The sequence below is a fragment of the Carassius gibelio genome, chromosome A1, assembly GCF_023724105.1.
Source record: "Carassius gibelio isolate Cgi1373 ecotype wild population from Czech Republic chromosome A1, carGib1.2-hapl.c, whole genome shotgun sequence".
NCBI classification, from domain to species: domain Eukaryota; kingdom Metazoa; phylum Chordata; class Actinopteri; order Cypriniformes; family Cyprinidae; genus Carassius; species Carassius gibelio.
Window position 1 is genome coordinate 5,973,395 of NC_068371.1, and position 19,521 is coordinate 5,992,915.

At 34.9% G+C, this 19,521-nt stretch overlaps 1 protein-coding gene across 1 annotated transcript in view; it reads right to left on the reverse strand.

Annotated features, from left to right (window-relative positions):
* Positions 1 to 5,927: 5,927 nt before the first annotated feature.
* The window catches only part of tusc3 (tumor suppressor candidate 3), a 73,275-nt gene continuing 59,681 nt past the window's right edge, over positions 5,928 to 19,521 (reverse strand). Inside the window, exons 7-10 of the mRNA XM_052571140.1 lie at positions 18,840 to 18,905; positions 17,427 to 17,499; positions 6,857 to 6,947; positions 5,928 to 6,070 (exon numbers count right to left, since the gene is read on the reverse strand). Coding sequence (XP_052427100.1) covers positions 6,055 to 6,070; positions 6,857 to 6,947; positions 17,427 to 17,499; positions 18,840 to 18,905 — 246 coding nt within the window. The 3' untranslated portion in view covers positions 5,928 to 6,054. The remainder of the gene's footprint in view (positions 6,071 to 6,856; positions 6,948 to 17,426; positions 17,500 to 18,839; positions 18,906 to 19,521) is intronic.

Here is a 19,521-nt window from a genome sequence, read left to right on the forward strand (position 1 = left end):
CAAACATATGTGTATTGTGGTTATTTATCATCGCGGCTAATGTTAGCCAACACTTTGTGCATACTACAGTACAATAAACAAAATACACATCGTACCCTCACATATCTTAAACACATAATACACAATACATTCGAACACTCATTATACAGGTCTGTGTATACATGATGTCAGTGCCGGCAAACAGACCATGTTAACGATGCGTGCAGTGTATGTGTGTGTGCTAGATATGGTGTATATACGTGCATACAGTCCATTTATGATCACATGGTTGCTGCGTGACATTATAGTATTGTAATGTTTATTACTTTTGACTGCCCCCTCCAAATATTTCTTTTAAGCTTTATTTTCATTTCAATTTCATAATTTTAGAACTTATTAAATTGAACTTATTTAAATAATTATCAGGGCAACTAATGTTCATTTAAAAAAAAAAATTCTCAAGTTTTTCATCTAAAATGTGTATTTTTATTTATTGTTTTGTTTCATTTACCAAAAACTATTTTAAGTTGTTGTTGTAAGTAAAATTAAACATTAAGTAAAAATTATTTGTTTGCCAATTAGGTGGATACATTTGAAAATGTTTTTTTTTTTCAGCAATTTCAACGTTTCAAATTTTTCTTTCTTTTTTCTTTCTAATTTGACAGTCATTTTTTTCCTGTCAAATTATTATTATTTTATTTCAGGTTCAGGTTTTTCATCTAAAATTTGCTTTCATTTCAGTTTTGTTTCAGTTAGCATTTTTTTTTTAAAATAAATAGTTTTATTTGCATGAAGACCATCTCTTTAGGCTCTTTTGAAAAGGCAAAAATAATTCTTAAATGTACATGATATATGCAGTTTATTGAGGACCAGCAATCGCTACAAGAAAAGGCAAACATTCACCTTATTCGTTTGCCAGTTAAGTGAATACTAAAATATTGTTGCTTTTACATGAAGATGGATACAATGAACGAGTAATCCAGTGAGTCTTTTATTACATTTCCATTTCTTTTATTATTATTCATCGGGACACGCTTTCATACATATGATGAAATGTTTATGAATCACAGAGTGCAAACAGTAGAGCCTAGAGTAATTCCAAGTGTAAAGGAGGTCACGACTGAAATACCACTACTTTCTCTTCTGCTTGCTTGCACCAGTCTAACTTCATTTGTCTTCATACCACCATTTATTATAATGACTGGCTTGGAGGGGGTCTGTATTTGTTTCTTGACATGCAGGTGGGTGGCTCATTCTCAAAGGTACAATTTATCCTGGCACTCAAGGCTTGGGTTCCTCCCAGTGAGGTCATGTTGTTTTCTTAGATCTGAGAAAGTAATCTCCCATTGTTTCTCTTCTATAAGCAATTCCATTCGATCAGGTGGAAAACTAGTCTCAGATACGACAGATATGGGGAAAAGATGCAAATAACAGTACTGAATCATTGAAGTTTTTCAGGCATTCTGTCACTTCTGTGACTTCTTGCCTTCCCAACAGCTCCCATGATGTGTGTGTGTCATTAGGACTGCCTATTAAACATGTCATCACAATGGCAGCACCAGAGCAGCTTGTCTCTTTGGTTATCACTGAAGCATATCCACGCTAAGACTGTGTGATGGGGTCCCTCAGCTCAGCGAACGCTACCGACTGCATCATATTCGGCTGCCGTTAGCATTAGTCTTCAATGACACGGGCTGCCGATGCCTTTTAAAAAGAACACATACTAATTTTAAACAATTAGCAATCTGTCTCATGTCATGTGGTGAAATAGTGTGGGTGGATTGAATCAATCAAACATGGCTAACTCATACTGATTTGAGCCATTTTTGGTATCAAACCAAGTGTTATTTAAAATTGTACACATCTGGGGATTTCAGCAAGCAAAACATCGAGTAGACCAATGCAGTGTTTTAATGTGGCATGTTTTAAGTGAAGAAAACGAGAAATATTCTCCCCAGAGACTTCATGGATCATGAAAGTAGTTTGTTCCAGCTAAGCACTTTAATTAATTAATGATTAATTAGTGTTGATTTAACTATAAATTGAATCCAGATTTGGAAGTGAGGCCCTCTCCTCTCTTGGCCGTCAGTATGTGTGTGAGGGAGAGAGACAAAACAGAGGAATCCTTTTATTTGGTTTGATAAAACTGACAATTTAGTTTCATTTAATAAAGTATAATGTAGTTGATAAATATAATGCCGATAATCAGTTTGTGAGACTTGATATTACACTACAGCAAGTAGTAATGCTATACATTATATATATATATATATATATATATATATATAAAATTAAAATAAATAACCAAAATAAATTACATGGTGCAATTCATAATTTGCTGTGCATTTTCCTAATCTGCTAACAGGTTGGCAAATACAAACTAGGCTACAACAGTTTTCCAATTTGTGTCCTTATTTAGCAACTCAGAATTCATGTCTGAAGTATGAAATTCAAGAAACAAAAATGTGTAAGTCTGTTCAAGTAATGCTAACAACAAACTTATTTTACCCGAAACATCATTAGGAAGTTCCCGAGGGAAACCATGGCTCAAAACTGCCAATTTTCATGTTGTTTTTAGTACTGCAAACTGAACAGCTCTATGAAACACATGCAGTGTTGCTCAGAGCCAGGTTTATTATAACTTGGAAGTCCAGCAAAGCATCAGTTAGCCAAGGGTCTCAGCGTCTAAAGTCCCCTTTGATTTGAAGGAGTGTGTGTGGGTGTGTGTACCTGTGTAATTACACTCTTTGAAACTTCAAAACATCCTGTTATTTGCAGGGAAATATATAAATAAATAACAAGCCTTGCAATTAAATGTTACTTCCTCAGGTTATTTTTGGAGGACATGAGAGGGAAATGCAAATTGTGTTTATGAGTCCCTCGATTGTATATATGTATATATACAGTTATCCCCTTGAGGATAGGTACTCGAAAGTAAGATGACAGTGTGCTGGCAGCTATTAAGAGTTTTATCTGCTATGTGACACCACCTACTGTGACAAAATTAAAACATAATGAGTTAATATCTTCTTGGCTTTTATTGAGACTATGAGTCATCTGCATCATAATGCTCATGTGATGCAACACCCGCGTCTGAACCACGTGCAACTTGATGGAGAGATAAATCCTCTTGAAACCTCTTTACTTTAGGGGCCGTTCACACTGACAGAGCTCCACCCTCTGCTTCCATTGGTAGGCACCACAAATAATTTCTGCTCATTTGCATAAATTTAATGCTCATTGCAAATAACTGGCTTTAGGTCTCTGTGCAACAGCAAACAACTGTTAGTGTAGTTTTTTAGATGTTTTAACAGGCATTCCTTCTAAACTGATGTATCATTATCTACACTTCCATTGGTTGGTTAATTGCTCTTCATTTGCATAAAGTTGCACATGTTCTCAAAAATGAATGACTCTGGCAACTGTAAGCTGGCATGAATAGTGTGAAATTCAATCTTTTTTCTTTCTTTTTTTTTTCTTTAAAAGGGATACACCATAAGGATGTGCTGTTTTTTTTGTTTTTTTTTTCAAAGCGTAAATACACATAGAAAACATATCCTTGAGGCACGGCTGACACAGAAGAGCATATGCTGCCTGCGTTCAGCTCATATTCTGCAAAATGGCACTACAGTTATGAAGAGAGAGACAGAGTTGACAAATTGTCGAATAAAGTTTTATTCGCGTACAAAATGTATTGTCGTCATAACGTTACGGTTGAACCACTGATGGCAGATGGACTATTCTGATGATGCTTTTCATACTTTTCTGGACCTTGACAGTGTATTTTTCTTGGCAGTCTATGGGACAGTCACTAGCCCAACCATCCAAAATATCTTAAATTGTGTTTCGAAGACCAACAAAGCTTTTGCGGGTTTGGAACGACATGGGGGTAAGTGATTAATGACAACATTTTCATTTTGGGTTGGAGTATCTCTTTAAAGCTGGGTACATGATTTTGGCCATGATTTGGCCATCTGAGAAAAATTTTGAAAATGTGATAAAAAAAAAAAATAATTATCTGATCCTAGGCCAAAATCTGCAGTCTTTGATCACTAAATTGATATGTTTGCAGCCAAATAATAACCATTGTGATTAGTAGTAACCTACAGTGCAGTGTGGCTTCTCCTACAACTCAAGAACCATTAGGAGCACAGAACTTTAGGAAACTTTATGAACAAAAATGGTGTCATTATTTGCCCTCATGTGGTGCCAAACTTGTATGACTTTTTGCAGTGGAACACAAAAGAAGATATTTTCAGATATTTTCCTATATTTATGTATTCTTTAATAATTGCACTGTCCATGGAGCGGACCTGACTCACATTTCACTGCTGGTTATATATGCTCTATATAATCATGTTTGTGACGAATACAAATCTTGAATCTTGAACCTGCATGTGTTGCTACTGTATTTATCTGTAGAAAAGATCTGTCCTAATTACCTTTGTCTTCTGTCTGTTCAACAACCTGCAAAATCCATCTTTTGAAGTACGCCAACAAATAGAGACACTGAGGTAACGGGGAGCAGGAGTTCCTTTTAGGTATAAGTGAACGGTGAAGAAAAAGAATGGGGGGAAAAGTACAAATTGAATTGCCATCTCTTCTCTGCACAAATGAAGGATGAAGTGGTGGACGCAAATGTCCTTCGACAGCTAAAGACGAATTACTGCCAGCCTGTTCTAGTTCTGATTTGATGCCAAATATCCTCTTTTCATATTTGCTCGAAGCTACTAATTCAACTGAGCGTCAACAACAGCACTGTTATCAACACTATAATGTCTAGCTGTGCAGCACCACGTGCTTACGTTTGTGGGGCACATGAAAAATGGATTTACTGTGGATTATAAATCATTATAAAAACGTGCAAATGATAATTTCTCTATTGAATCGATTTCCAAATATACACCACACACCATGTGCATTGATACACTCAACAAATTATTTGGGGGAAGTCGTGGCCTAATGGTTAGAGAGTCGGACTCCCAATCGAAACGAAAGGTTGTGAGTTCGAGTCCCGGGCCGGCAGGAATTCTGGGGGCGGGTGGGGAGATCATGTACAGTTCTCTCTTCACCTTCAATACCATGACTTAGGTGCCCTTGAGCAAGGGGTCACCATACTTGGCTGAATGTCACGTCACTTTCATTATTTTATTAATTGAGATTTAAATATAGCATTAGCATATTTGAAGTAAATATATTTTTGCTCTTAACACAAAAAAGGCTTAGGTGCCTAAATTAGGCTGTGTTACAGATGTCAAATGGCGAGATAAATTATTTGATCTTAGAATCACTAATTAAATGCTCTTTGAAAAAAAAAAAAAAAAGTTTCAATGAAGTAGATGTGCCAATAAATGTGTATTAGAAGCTTGCAGGCATTGGCTGACATTATTGTCTATGATGACAGCTAATTTAGATAACATCCTTTAAGGAAATATGCGGCTTTCAAGAAAAATGTCATGGACGTGATCACCCAGTTCTCTTGTTTGAAGTTCAATAAATATGTTAGTTCTGATATCGGAACAAATTTAATTGGATCGGTGGTAGCATAGTTGGTTTTAATAAAGAAGATTACAAGCCCCTTTCACGACCCAGCTTAAATAAAAAGGGGAAAAATCAAATATTTGAATATTCCTTCACAGATTTAAAATGAGAGCGAGAGAGAGAAAGGGAGAAGCCAGTTATAAGGAAGAAAAAAAAGCGACTGAAGGGGACAAAAAGAGGACACAATCTGCTGAGGGATGCACGATGGCCTCAAGAGAGGTATCATAAATGGCAATAACAAATAACAGCCTCACGCACACACACACACACACACATAGAAGAATGCACGAACATACTCCCCACAAAACATTCAGGATACAATCCTAAATTTGCAATTAAAAAGGAAAACTGGTCATATAAGCAAGAAAACTATTCATTTGACTTCAATGGACAGATCACACAGTGCATGGCAGTGGGTAATAGTTTAGTTTATTTATCTTAGGTCACACATGCAGTGCTTTACAGTCAAGCTGTAGTTTAATTCATCCATGAAATCCCAGTGGAACGACATCTCTTTTTTCCCATGGCATGATCTTATTTAATCAGGAAGCTGAAAAAGAGTGAGAAGGAAAAAGAGAAGAGTGTGAATGATGAAATGCTTGCTGACTGGAAGTGACGTCACCGTCTAATCATTATGAGTATAGACCTCTAAAGACTGAAAAAGGTAATTGGCCGGAGTCTCTACAATTACCAGCAGCAACCACAGTTGCTGTACATTTAATGCATTTTATTTGATTCATTAGCTAGCTATTCTGCCTAGGCTGATGTACATGAACGCTACAGCAAGTAAAAGGAATGTTCCAGTTAGAATACATTTCAGTGCTTTTAAAAGAATCTGTTATGGAAACAAAACATTCTTGTTTACTTCCATCCACTGACTCATTTTTCATTCAGTGAAGCTTGTGAAGACTTTGCTGGCTTTTCTTTCTCCAAACACTGACTATATAGCAACATATCCTTAGTTCAACTTACTTAAGAAGCAAAGTAAACCCCAAAAGTTGATTGCTAAAGTGAACTTTTTAATTAAAGAAATGTTTTTTTTTTTTTTAATGATCAAAATTTTATTCACTAAACAAATCAATGAGCAGTCAATGAATGCATCAGTGAGTGAAACTTTTTTTTTTCTTTGAAAATTTAATCCAATGATGCAAATTGTTTAATTGAATTTTTTTTTTTTGTGGGATAACAAAAGGCATAATCAACAGATGCTGCAGAATCAAGAATATTGCTGTAAAAGTCAAAGCAGAGTGATACATACAAATCTAAGCTAAAGTTATATTACAAGGACAAATACTTAAATACAACGAGAGTGAGTTTCAACACTGATAGATCTCACCTGTAAGGATATCCATGATATTTTGATCTGAAGATGGACAGAAGAAAGCTAAAGAAGAACACCACTAAACCAAGTCCAACAAGACAGATAACTGTAAGAAAAAAAAAAAAAAGCACAGTGAGTGACACTCTATTAATGAGCTGAATAATGCTTACATTGATTAAACTTAATTAGTATGCTTCAATGGTATTATATAATAGGATTAAGCCATTGGTGAAAAATCGCTTTTCATGAACTTTGATCTAAGAGCTAATCCCAAAAAGCCATCTTAAATTAATCCATTACTAATGAATGAAACAATAATCGCTACTTAAATGCTTCTAAAACATGCTGAATCAGCAGCTTTGTCCCTTAGATAAAACGGTGCCAAAAATCTGATAACCTGCTGAGTCACGTTATAAAGTGATTTTAAAGATTAGTAAATGAAGCCATAAATATTGTGCTACTGGAGAAAAAAACAAAAACAAAAAAAAAAAAACAGCTGATTTTATGAAGGGAAATAAAATAAACCATCTGCATAAATACTGCAGCTCCTCAATATCCTTTGCACAGTATTCCCGGAGAATTTGCTGATTTTAGCATGCATATGTATAATCACACCCACTTATGCACTGCTGACAAATGCAATCTTTATTGCATCCAAGAGAGTCAGGAAATTCCATCTTCAGCCTTCTTTTTTAGATTGTGGTGAAGAACTCTGATTGGACAATGCAACTATTTATTGAAGGCTAGGTCACATTCTTAAACTAATATCTGGTTGTAAAATGATAACCTATACTTAACATTTATCAAGTCTATAGAATTGCATTGAAAATTGTATATTTTATTTTCTTATTCCAAATCTAAAACTCACTTCCAAAACTCACCAAATCTATTTTCAAACATCAAATCTAGAATTTCATAAGCTGTTCGTGAGAAGAAGATTTTAAAGCATTTATTTACCAGTTTTAAAATAGTGACAAATAACACTGCAAGTGGAAAACATATTGATCCTTCACGCTTAAGGCCTCGATATACTCAAGTAAAGTTATTTTTCATTCTTCGGTTAGCAAAAATTCCACCACCTCCCACGATGCTGGAAGCGGCTATTAAATGAATATGTAAGTGAATAAGTGCTGCACACTTTACTGTCAATAACAAAATAGACATAAAACAAATATGGCAGTGTTGAGAAAACAGCAGTTAAGAAAGCATCTGATCACAGCGATGTGGATATCGCACAAGCTCTGCAATTATGTTCTCCAGTCAAGTCTCATCATGTTTATTTATATAGCACCTTATATATCCAGATGGCTTTAAAGCAAGCACCTTTACAATATTAAACATGAATGAGCAGTATGAGTGTTCTGCTTTCAATTACAATTACTACTTCAATTTTTACTATAAAGCAGTTTTCCAGTGTGTTCATGTTTTTACTCACGACTGAACAGAATAAATGATCTGGAGAAGAGTTAAATTATTTTTGATTGGAGAAGATCCAACCAACAGGAACCATGTAATCTTTTTTATGTAAACTTGGAACCTGGAAAACTTTGGCAAGCTGTTTCAGACTCCCAAACAATTTTTGGTGTTTTAAGAAACTTTGGTGTCTTTACGATTATTACAACATAAACAGAGATCACTAATAAGGACTAATAAGGTCCAAAAAAACAAAAAAAACAACAACAACAAAAAAACTACCGGAAGACTACTTGTTTCCACAGAAGAAGAAAAAAACAACAACCACAGACAACATTTAACTGGAGACCATTTAGAAGTTGTGCAATCTATTCAGAGAAGGTGGGAGCCTGTATTAAAGGCAAAGGGTGATAAAACACTATAATACAAAATCAAATATTAAAATTATTTCCCAGGTGTTTACATTATTTAGTACAGCCCTTGTAGATATATTGTTCTTGTACAGAGAAGAAAATCCTGGGTCGTTTAAAAGCACAGTATGGTTTCTAAAGTCTGAGTGTGTCTGTGTGTGTGTGTGTGTGTGTGCACGCAAGAGTCAGTGTGTAAGTAGTAAACATATTAAAGAGCGAGGCAGTGGCAGCTGCTGTTTAGCTGAATGAGAAGCTAATCAAAGCTTAATCAAAGTGTGTTAACCTCCTCAAAAGAGGGGCACCTCCAATTACACCACACCGCCAGCACTGTTCCTCTCCAGATTAGTCATCCAGAAACACCCTCTTATCCTGGGATCACACACTCAGAATACACACACAGTGAGCTTTTAATTTAAAGTTTCAGCATCTAATGAACTTCCCCAAAGACTTGTTTTCAAGGCTTCATGCAACAACGTTTACTCTGAGACCTTGATGTTCTCGAGCCTATTATCATTTCCCTGACACGTAACAAAAGCCTTCCCAGAAGACACTCCGCAGTAGCCGCAATAGAACTCTGTATTATACAAAACTGATGAGAATGACTGACTGTGATGTGACATTTAAGAACTGCTAAACATTTACTTTCAGGGTCGTCTGTGTCACAGGGTAACTAATGCATTGTTGCGGAATAACGGCGCACTGGTGCAATCACATTTGACTGGATGGAGCAGCTTGCCGTAAATGTTTCTGCGGGGGAGTGGTGTTTGAAACTAAAGAGTCGCTACTCTGACAATCTTCATTTAGCATCTTCCTATTTCAAATGCTTTGAGTCTGTGTTTCCATGACAACCGCTGGGTTTGATCAACCACTCGCTGTGCAAGTATTCTTCTTCTGCATAGTAGTAATTAACATTTTAAGTCACCAGAGGTTTATTTTGCAGCCTGTGCAAGTGTACTTACTGAAGTAAAAAATGTCCAAAATTCTATTAAAGTAATTGTTCACCCCAAAAAGATGACATTTAGGTTATTTGTTCATACAGTGAAAGTCAATTGGATCCAACATTGCTTTAGACCCCAAAATATCTGCTTTTTTGGTTTACGTACCAAACATCTGGACCACCTACTGTATCTGCTGCCATTCACTAGCCTCCTGTAGTGAACACTTTTAAAGCACATCTGTTTACCTTGTTTTTATACTTTATGTACACAATGCTTGCCAAATTAATTTTTCATTAAAGTTTTTGTTGAAGAACATTGAAAACTGTCACTCCTCGCTAGGTTTTGCACTGGTTTTTATTGATTATTTTATTATTTATGGTGCAGCGTACAATAGATTGCCTTTATGATGATGAGCCTAATTCAATACTCCAACTGCTTTCTTTACCAATGCTAGTGCTGTATAATGGGCTTTTTCCTCTAAACTGTCTGTCCCAAACAGGGGCTTGTATATGTTGTGAATATACTAGGTTTGCCCCACACATTTTGTATATACTGTAAGCGGAATGTAGAATGCGCTAGTAAAGAAGCCTAGCATGAGAGCTATTCTGTGTACATGTCTTTATGTTACGATTAATTCAACGTGAGCACGGCATGTTTCAAAATAAACTTGGTTAAGTGATAGTTTGGATCTATGACAGTTTGTGTCATTTATGGTGTTTAAATCATACCTGTAGACTCAAATTTTGGAGGGGAAAGTGCTCAGTATATTGCCTGTAATGAGATAGTGTTTTCTTTAAATGTAAAGGCTATAATTCTACTGCTCTAAAAGCACCACCCTCTGGCATAGAGTGAATTTGAATATTCACTTATTTTAAGTAGAACAGTGCTGTAAACAAAAAAATTCTAAATTCAACAAATGATTTTCAATAAATATATATGCTCCATTGCAGCAGCTCAGTACTGTAAACACAAGATATTTTCTTTGATAATGCAGGGAACCACTGGTTAAACATAAATACTGTAACAGCGATGAACATTTTTTGTGAAATTTAGCGTTTTTTTTTTTTTTTTTTTGCTGTTTTCTTATTTTATGTGAGGAAAGCAAAATATAGTAAATTGTGACATATTATACCCCAGAATTCTTCATTCAGTGGACTACTAGTAAAATGTATTAACATTTCGGACCAAAAATTATTCAGACACTATGACCTGACCATGTTTTGCTTAAGTATTATCTGACATTATAAAGATAAATTTGTTCTGACACAGTTTAACTGAGTTCTTGTCATAATTTATTACCATTTTCCGAACTATCACAAATAAACTGTGATAATGTGTGAAATGTTGAAGGTGTCTGAATAATCTTTGGTTTGGCTTTAGGTCTAACGCAATTAACATAAGCAAAACAAGTGCAATGCATGCACACATTTGTATTGGTGCAGAATGAGAGACATGTATAACCCATGGGTGTAGAATATGCGGGGGACATGTTCACCCCACTTTTAATAAAACATTCAGCTATTACTGTAGCTAAGCTGCATAAAAAAACAGAAAAGCTTTACACCAGAGCTTAATTTGTAAATTGCAAGGTCCTTGAACAAAGTGGGGTAACAGATCCAGCAATGTGATTAGAGGAGGAAAAGGTAACATTCATGCAATTACATTGGTGGACCAGTTTAAGTGATAACCATGCATCAGTTGCTTTTATTAGGGTTCGTACGGTCATAAAAAAACTGGAAAAACCATGAAAATTTAAAACAGCAATTTCATTTCACAAATCTATAATAGTTATATTTAATCAGGTCCTGAATTTCAGTGGTGGATTGTCTGTAAATCACACAGGGGCGCCTGCAGATTTTATTTAATTTTATTTTTTGGAGGAACAAATGATCAGAGAGAGCAGAACGAATGTCACTCGTTTTGAACACATTTTTTTTTCGAAATGTAAATATCAGCATATTAGAATGATTTCTGAAGGATCATGTGACACTGAAGACTGGAGTAATGGCTTCTGAAAATCGGCTTTGCATCACAGGAATAAATTTCACTTTAAAATATATTCAAATGGAAAACAGTAATTTTAAATTGTGATCTCACAGTAGTTCTGTTTTTACATTACTTTTGATCAAATAAATGCAGTCTTATATAAGGTTGTTATATCAAAGCCAACTTTGAAAAAAGCGTTTCTTTAGAAAAGTTACAAAAAAAGTTAATGATATAAATGCTACACAAATGACTGAATCGAGCTTAAGTGTAGTTCTGGCAGACCATGGCGTGACAGCCAGCCATTATCTGATGCTCAACTGATCTGTAACTACTCCCATTACCATTTAAGCAAGACATTAAAGCTCATCTATAGTAGAGTCTCTTGCCTAAGTCTGTCAGAAAGATGCATGCTACGACAGCTTTTCAGGGACTAGTCTATTGCACAGACACTCACTTGAGTCAAGAGAGCTTTTCAAACGCTTATCTATCACACAGACAGGCGCTCACCCATCCTGCATCACCAACTCCTCCTAAAGCAGGCACGTGATCGATTACTTGCTTGTTTACAGAGATACCTCTTATTCTATCTGCTCATTGTCGCTAGTATTGTCCTTCTACCACATGGAAGTGTACCTAGGACAAAAGTTGTTTGAAACGCAAAGGGCGGTCACACCAAAGCTTGATATATGCATGACACACACATCAGTCAGAAATTATTACTCTAACCCCATCACAAAAATGAGTCAGTGTGCCCATTGTGTGTACCTCCAGTGGCTGAGAGAGGCTCACCCAGCAGTGCCTACAGAGCAAACATCTTCCTCAGCTGCAGGGTCTTCTTCCTCCTCCACTCACACCTCAAGGGAAGCGCTTAGAGTTGGGCATGCAACCTTTCTCTTGTCCCCCTTTCATTACGTATACTCTATTCATCTTCAGTCCCTTTCTCCATAAAATGACCTTTCACCCCACCAAACATCTTTGAGACTGACTGATGAGATTATAATAATGTAGATTCATATATGCATAATGGTCAATTAAAGTGACAGGTGTAGGGAAAGCCCAGTGCTGGGCAGACGAGGTGCCACCGCCGGTTTAATTTTCCGCTGTACTAACGTGACCTCTGACCATGCCACAGCCCTGGCGTGGCAGATGATGGCCGCGGCAAATTTGGGTGGTGTAGGGGGAAATGTGAGACAGCACCTCTGGAGAGAGGAAGTCAAGAAGGTGCGTGTCGCTAAACCAACCTCTAATGTGGGCTTTATGAAGGTTATAAATCATTTTAAAACATTCACCTGTCTAGATGAAGTTTAATCTTATATAAAAATATTTTATTGTGAAACCCACGATTTGCATTTGCTTGAAGAAATACCAGAGCTTACTGCAGGATTTAGGCTTTGGTTCTGTGTAAATGGAATGCCACATCAGATCTGCTTTAAGCATGGCTAATGCATGAGAATATCACATAATGCGACACCATCTTTGGTGAATAAAGATGGCTATAGATTATTAGGTTGCACATTTTGGGGTTGCCAATCAAATTGATCCATGATTCATATGTATATGTTTTAAATATTACAAACTAATGTATACAACTGCAATTAGTTAGATTTATATGATTAAATGATTTAAATGTTAGATTTCTAGATTGACAGATAAGAATTGGCAAGATTTATAATTTAAAGCAAACACCAAATCACAATTTAAAAAAAAAGCTTATCATATTCAAATATTACTTCAATATTCAAATATTACAATGGCATGAACAGTGTTTTCAAGTGTATGCTCTGTCAAAAAGCTTAAAAATCAGTATATAAAAATAGCAGATGTAATAAAGTTTTTAATACTAAGAGCTGTAGTTAAGTGATTCTAAAATAAAATAAAATAAAATAAAATAAAAATTATATAACTACTTTAACAATTTGCTGGGTTTTGATATGATTCAAAAGTTGTTGTTTTTTCATGTTCAGGACGATACGATTTGTACTATGAACTATTTGTTTCAGTATAAGTAACTCAATCAAAATATACATATTTAAGAGTTGATGGATATGAATCAGCAGGATTTATATTCAAAATAAAAAGGTCACAATTCATAAAATTCAGATAAATGCCAAAAAAGACTAATTGCAATTCATTATAAATATTAAATATCAAAATACTAAATTATTAAATTGCAAAATATCAAATATTAAATGAACAAATGGTTAATAAAAATAAATAAATACAACAACATTTGAGTAAATAAAGACTATTGGAGTATGTTTTACAAGAAAATACTTTCTACTTAATTTAAATAACATTTTACCTTTAATTCAATGTTACTTGCAGTTTTGTTGCAATCATTTGTGAAATTTACTAGTGGTCAACTGATATGTGTTTTTCACAGCCGATGTAGATATAAAACAGATATATATATATATATATATATATATATATATATATATATATATATATATATTTTTTTTTTTTTTTTTTTTTTTTTTCATTATTATTATTAATATTTAAGAAATTTGAAATCATTTGACAATGGATTAAAAAATACATGTGTAAAATAAACATACTTATACTTTAGATGACTGTATTTTTCACAAATAAATTAATATTTTTACATACAGCACACAGTGAAAATGTCATGAATATGACAGTGGGCAAATGCATAAAGCGCAGCACTATGTGAAATCACGAGTTTAAAGTTTAAAGCATTCAATTCACACGGACCGACCGTCACACAGAGAACACGTGATCATGCTGGATAAAAATACACACTTCACAAGATCTCACAGGTGACGGCAAACGTGAAAGTATTATAATGTTTGCCTTCTATTACTAATAGGCCTAATATAAAAACAATTTTTATAATACCTTCTGTATACATAAATTTGTTTGTTAAACTGATTCTATCCATATTAGACAGAACTGTTAACGACAACGATGAACAAGAGTGAGAGTGGGAGCACTGTGTGTGCTCAGGTGCGCAGTCAAAATAAAAGAACACATCGGCCAAACAGAAAAACATATCAGCCCATGCCGATATTTGAAAAATGGCACATTTCAGCCGATATATCGGCCTTGGCAATATATCGGTCGACCACTAAAATTTACCAGCAATCCTATACTGTTTTTTTAAGTGTACTTAACTTAAACTTTCAGTAAAGTACATTTGTGTGGTGGCAAGCAAAAACCCATGTGATTAATATGGTTTCATAAGAAGAATACACAAATATGTATTAAATTATATTCACTATTTGCATAGGTTTAAATAGGTCATTCTTTTCACCAAACAAATTAAAAATCAGCATTACATCTATGTCCACCTCAATTAAAACTGCTTTGTGTATTTGAGTGGAAGTTAGCAGTTAATAGCACAAGAAGGGTGAAAAACTATGTGAACCACATTTAAATGGAGCTATATTCATAACTGCTGAAACTCCTTCCTTACACACAATCACCCACACAAACACAAATTGCAATTACCACAATTCTACACTTAAGCTGACAAACATATACAGCAATTACAAACATTTGTCTCCCAGCGTATTGCATAAAGAGCTTGCGTCTTTTTCTGAGCGGTCTAAAATCAGAAACAAAAAGCTCTCCCCTTATGTGTCATGGAGGTGAGTTTGAAACAAAGCCAAAAATAACTCGCATTTATGTAACGCAGCATTTACATATTACCCATAACTCATCCCATTAGCATATCAAAGCTCGGGATGACTCTTTGGAGGTGGGATGGAGGCCATCACATTAAGTGGTCTCCACAGCTAATGCAGTGATAATACATGGAAAGCTATTCGTCTATCAGGGACTGGATGTGATGCTTGTCTTTATGGGAAGTCCGGAGAAGCACTTCGAGAGGGGCATGAAAACGAGGTTGATGTGAAAAGCTCAAAGGAAAAAAAGATGGTCATATAACGCAAACTTGAAAGTGGGACAGAGACTCAAGCTGGAGGTGATACTAGGCCACACACACATCCTGTATGCAAGACACACACTCATCCTCAGTTATCAGCTTCCAAACGCATACTTAACAGCACAACACAATAAAAAACACAAACAATATCCATATGCAAAGAAAAAATAAGCTACTGTTGCTACTTGTCTGCCTCTTAAAGAATACTAAAACCAAAGCGTGCATCCAATTGACTTTTTCAACATACTGAGAATGCTCTTTCTGACTAAATCATAGAACGAAAGTATTTTAAGTAGTTTTATACGCTGTGCAAGTGATTATTGCCTTGAAAGACTCAATGCCAGCATGCAAAGGTTGTGGGTGGATGGTAGGCCATAATAAGAATACACTGGGAGGAACACTCCTAAACTCAAGTTTTTTTTTTTTTTTTTTACCATCTTCATCTCTACCCTGAGTAGCGACCGTAAGCAGCAAAACCCGCACTGATGTACTACTTACCAATTCAAAAGTTGCCGCTTCAAGAAACTTTATGGCTGGTTTTATGGCAGGAAATATGAACGCTCATTGGCTCTCATCTGGATCATTTTTTCAGCCATTAACAACTCCAAATTCTGCTCTGTTCCTAACACAAAACTACTGAATTCTGCCAGAGAGGACTGCTATTGCGAGAGGAATTTAATGCTATATTGTTACTAAAATGGTAACTTCCCTGCAGATTTCAGTCAAAAATGTTTTATATCTTTTTATATGTGCTAAAATTGGTAGATTTAGGATTGGGGGTAGGTTAAGGGGTCTATAAATCGAAATCACTTATCGATAACATTTAAATTTACATTTATTCATTTAGCTTAGACTTACAACTGCTATATATGTCAGAGGTTGCACGCCTCTGGAGCAACTAGGGGTTAAGTGTCTTGCTCAGGGACACATTGGTGTCTCACAGTGGATTCGAACCCGGGTCTCTCACAAAAAAGGTATGTGTCTTATCCACTGCGCCAACACCACCCTGATAAAATGACAAAAATGCATTTCTAAGTTTTGTCCTTGTAAACGTTACATACTAATACCTACGTATAAACAACGAGACCAGGCTAGTGGGGAGGAAATATCACTGAACTAGAAGAGATGCCATTTTAATGATGATGATGATAATTTTTCATATTTCATATTTATTTGGCTTATAATATTTTCAATAAAAATGCAATAGAAATTGTATTCTTATAATGTAATGCCAAAAGATTTCAAGTCTGGATCTGAGAAAGTCAGGGAGCAAATATAAACGATTTAAAAGCTTAAATAATCGACATACTGTATAACTAAGTAACTAACTAAATAACCAATTAAATCAACCATTCAGTAAGAATATATCTATGTAATAATCATTATCATATGCCGATTAATTGCTCAGTTTTTATAAATTATTATCGGTGCTCAATTATTAATAATGGTTCTTATTATCCATGTGCGAAACCATTTTTGCTGCATCAATTGTTTTCTATTTTATTTATTGTTTTTTTTTTTGTGGACAAAGTGATATATTTCAAGATACTTTGATGAATAGAAAGTTCTAAAGAATATAATTGATTTAAAGATAGCAATCTTATGCTTAATACGTGTCCTTGCTAAATATATATATATATATATATATATATATATATATATATATATATATATATATTATTATTATTTAACTTTTATTAACTAACTTTTTTCCAGTAGTGTAAGAATGCTTGAAGTTACATTTGGGACAAGTGAAGTACAAATAGATTACAGTAGTCTTTAAAACACTCTGGTACCTAGTTATGACCATCATTAAGATAAACATGTATTCTGAGTTTCATTCTATAAGATTTTTGTAAAAACCCTAACAAACTTAAAGTATGAACAATAATAATATGAGCGAAAGAAAAACAACATTTAGAGAAACTTACTCCTTCGTTTTCCCACGTCTCCTTTAGAAGTGGCGGCTTCGTTCAGAAGGACCATTCCCATGGTGATGGCTGCATCTGAGATGGGAGTCAAGGAATGACTTCGGTCATAGATGTGGATGGTTTGTACAATAAACACCCAGGACCTGCAACAATGCTTACAGAGTACCTGTAAAATTACCGTTCAGGCTGGCAAAACATACTGTAGCTGTAGCACACCTGGACATTTCAATTACTGTGAACACAATGGAAACAAGACACTCTTCAAATCGGAGCACACTTCACTCAGCTGGGAGGTCTCCTCTAGCCTGGGGGGAAAGCTAGGTGTCGATGTGAGGAAGACAGACAAACACGAGGTGTTCTGCTGCCAGCAGCCAGAAGCCAGACGGTAGCAGAGGGTCCCTGTCTGTCTGCTCATTCTGTACCCATCAGGCACAGTCAACAAACCCCTGTAATTACAGGGGAAGTTCACACAGAAACTAGACTCTGGAGGACATTCCCAACACGGACAGGAGAGAGACTGTGTATAGAGAATTTTTGAGAGAGAATTTTTCGTATTTTCTATAAGGATGAACATAGAAATGTGTAAGAACATTTCATACAGGAGCACCCTGATGGATTCTGACACCCCCCCCCCCCCCCAAAAAAAAAATAAATAAAAATATATATATTAAACAAAATTCATAATTTATTTTGAAGTATTACAAGATTATTATTTTTTTTATGTTTCTAAAAGAAATCTCTTATCCCCACTAAGGGTGAATTTACTTAAATACAGTGAAACAGTTTTCTATTTTAATACATTTTAAATTTAATGTATTAATATTTATTGCAATTAATATTATTTATGTGATGCTTTTTTCATGATTTTTTGATAAATATATAGTTCAAAAGAACAGAATTTGTTTGAAATAGAAATGCTTTGTGAAATTATTTCCTCTTTAATTAATTAACACACCCTAAGGAATAATTTTTTATTGAAAATTTTTTCCTTATCTAAAAATAAATAAATAGATAAATAAAGACATCACTGTCTTCAAACATTTGAACACTATTATTGTCTTATGTCTTTGTCAGCAATATGTATAAATTATTTTTCTATGTTTTTCATTTTTGTCAACTTTTGTCAATTGAAATATTTTAGCAGAAACTGCACTGACAAGATTAACATTAAAATATTTTAAATCATATTTTATTAAAGAGAAAAAAAAAACAACAACAACATGAGAATAAACCTTTACCTACTGGAAAATGCTGTGTAAATGTACAGACCTTAACAGTGACACATCCTACATTTTAAACATTACCAGAATGATGAACAGATCTATATGAAGTCAGTGGGTTATTACAGTTCACTTTATCAACTAAACAATGTGAAAGGTCCATTGTGCAGAGAGAGGCTTTATGTGAAAGGATATTCAACAGAAGAATAATGTGAGATTCAGCCACAAACTGAGCTTGACTGCTGCCATGGATATAACTCTGAAAAAGACAGAAAAAAAATTAGATGACAAACAAGCAGACAATAGACCTTTCAAGTTCTCCTTTCACACAGCTGTATCACTGTATAATACAATACTACGGCACTATGATAAGCAATGCTTTATTGTATAAATGGCATGAACACAACCCCCCCCCCCCACACACACACACACCACTGACTTTGTATTTAACAGCAAATAAATAAATAAAACCATGATTCTTAAAAAAGAAAAAAGGTCAGACAGAAAACAGCCAAAGACAAGGAAAAAACCCATAAGGTCAAAGCAGATGCATGGAAAGATGAGGGGTTAATCTAGAATAAAAATCAAAAGAAAACCTGAGAGTAAGTGACAGGACCTTCAATGGGTCAATGAAAAGAGCGCTGAGACACTTGAACATGTCAAGTAAAATGACATCACTTGCTCTCTGGAGAAAACCCACTCTAGATCTAGTGCAAACAGGACCTTCATTCATCGGTGCTTGATAAATGTGCAGGAACAGTGCGGAGAGGATGCAGCTTCAATGAAAAGCCTTAAACTTTCTAAAACTTCTCAGACTCCACAGTCTGACAGTTGAAATCTGCCAGAGAATTGCTTTAAAGAAAATCCCAAAACTT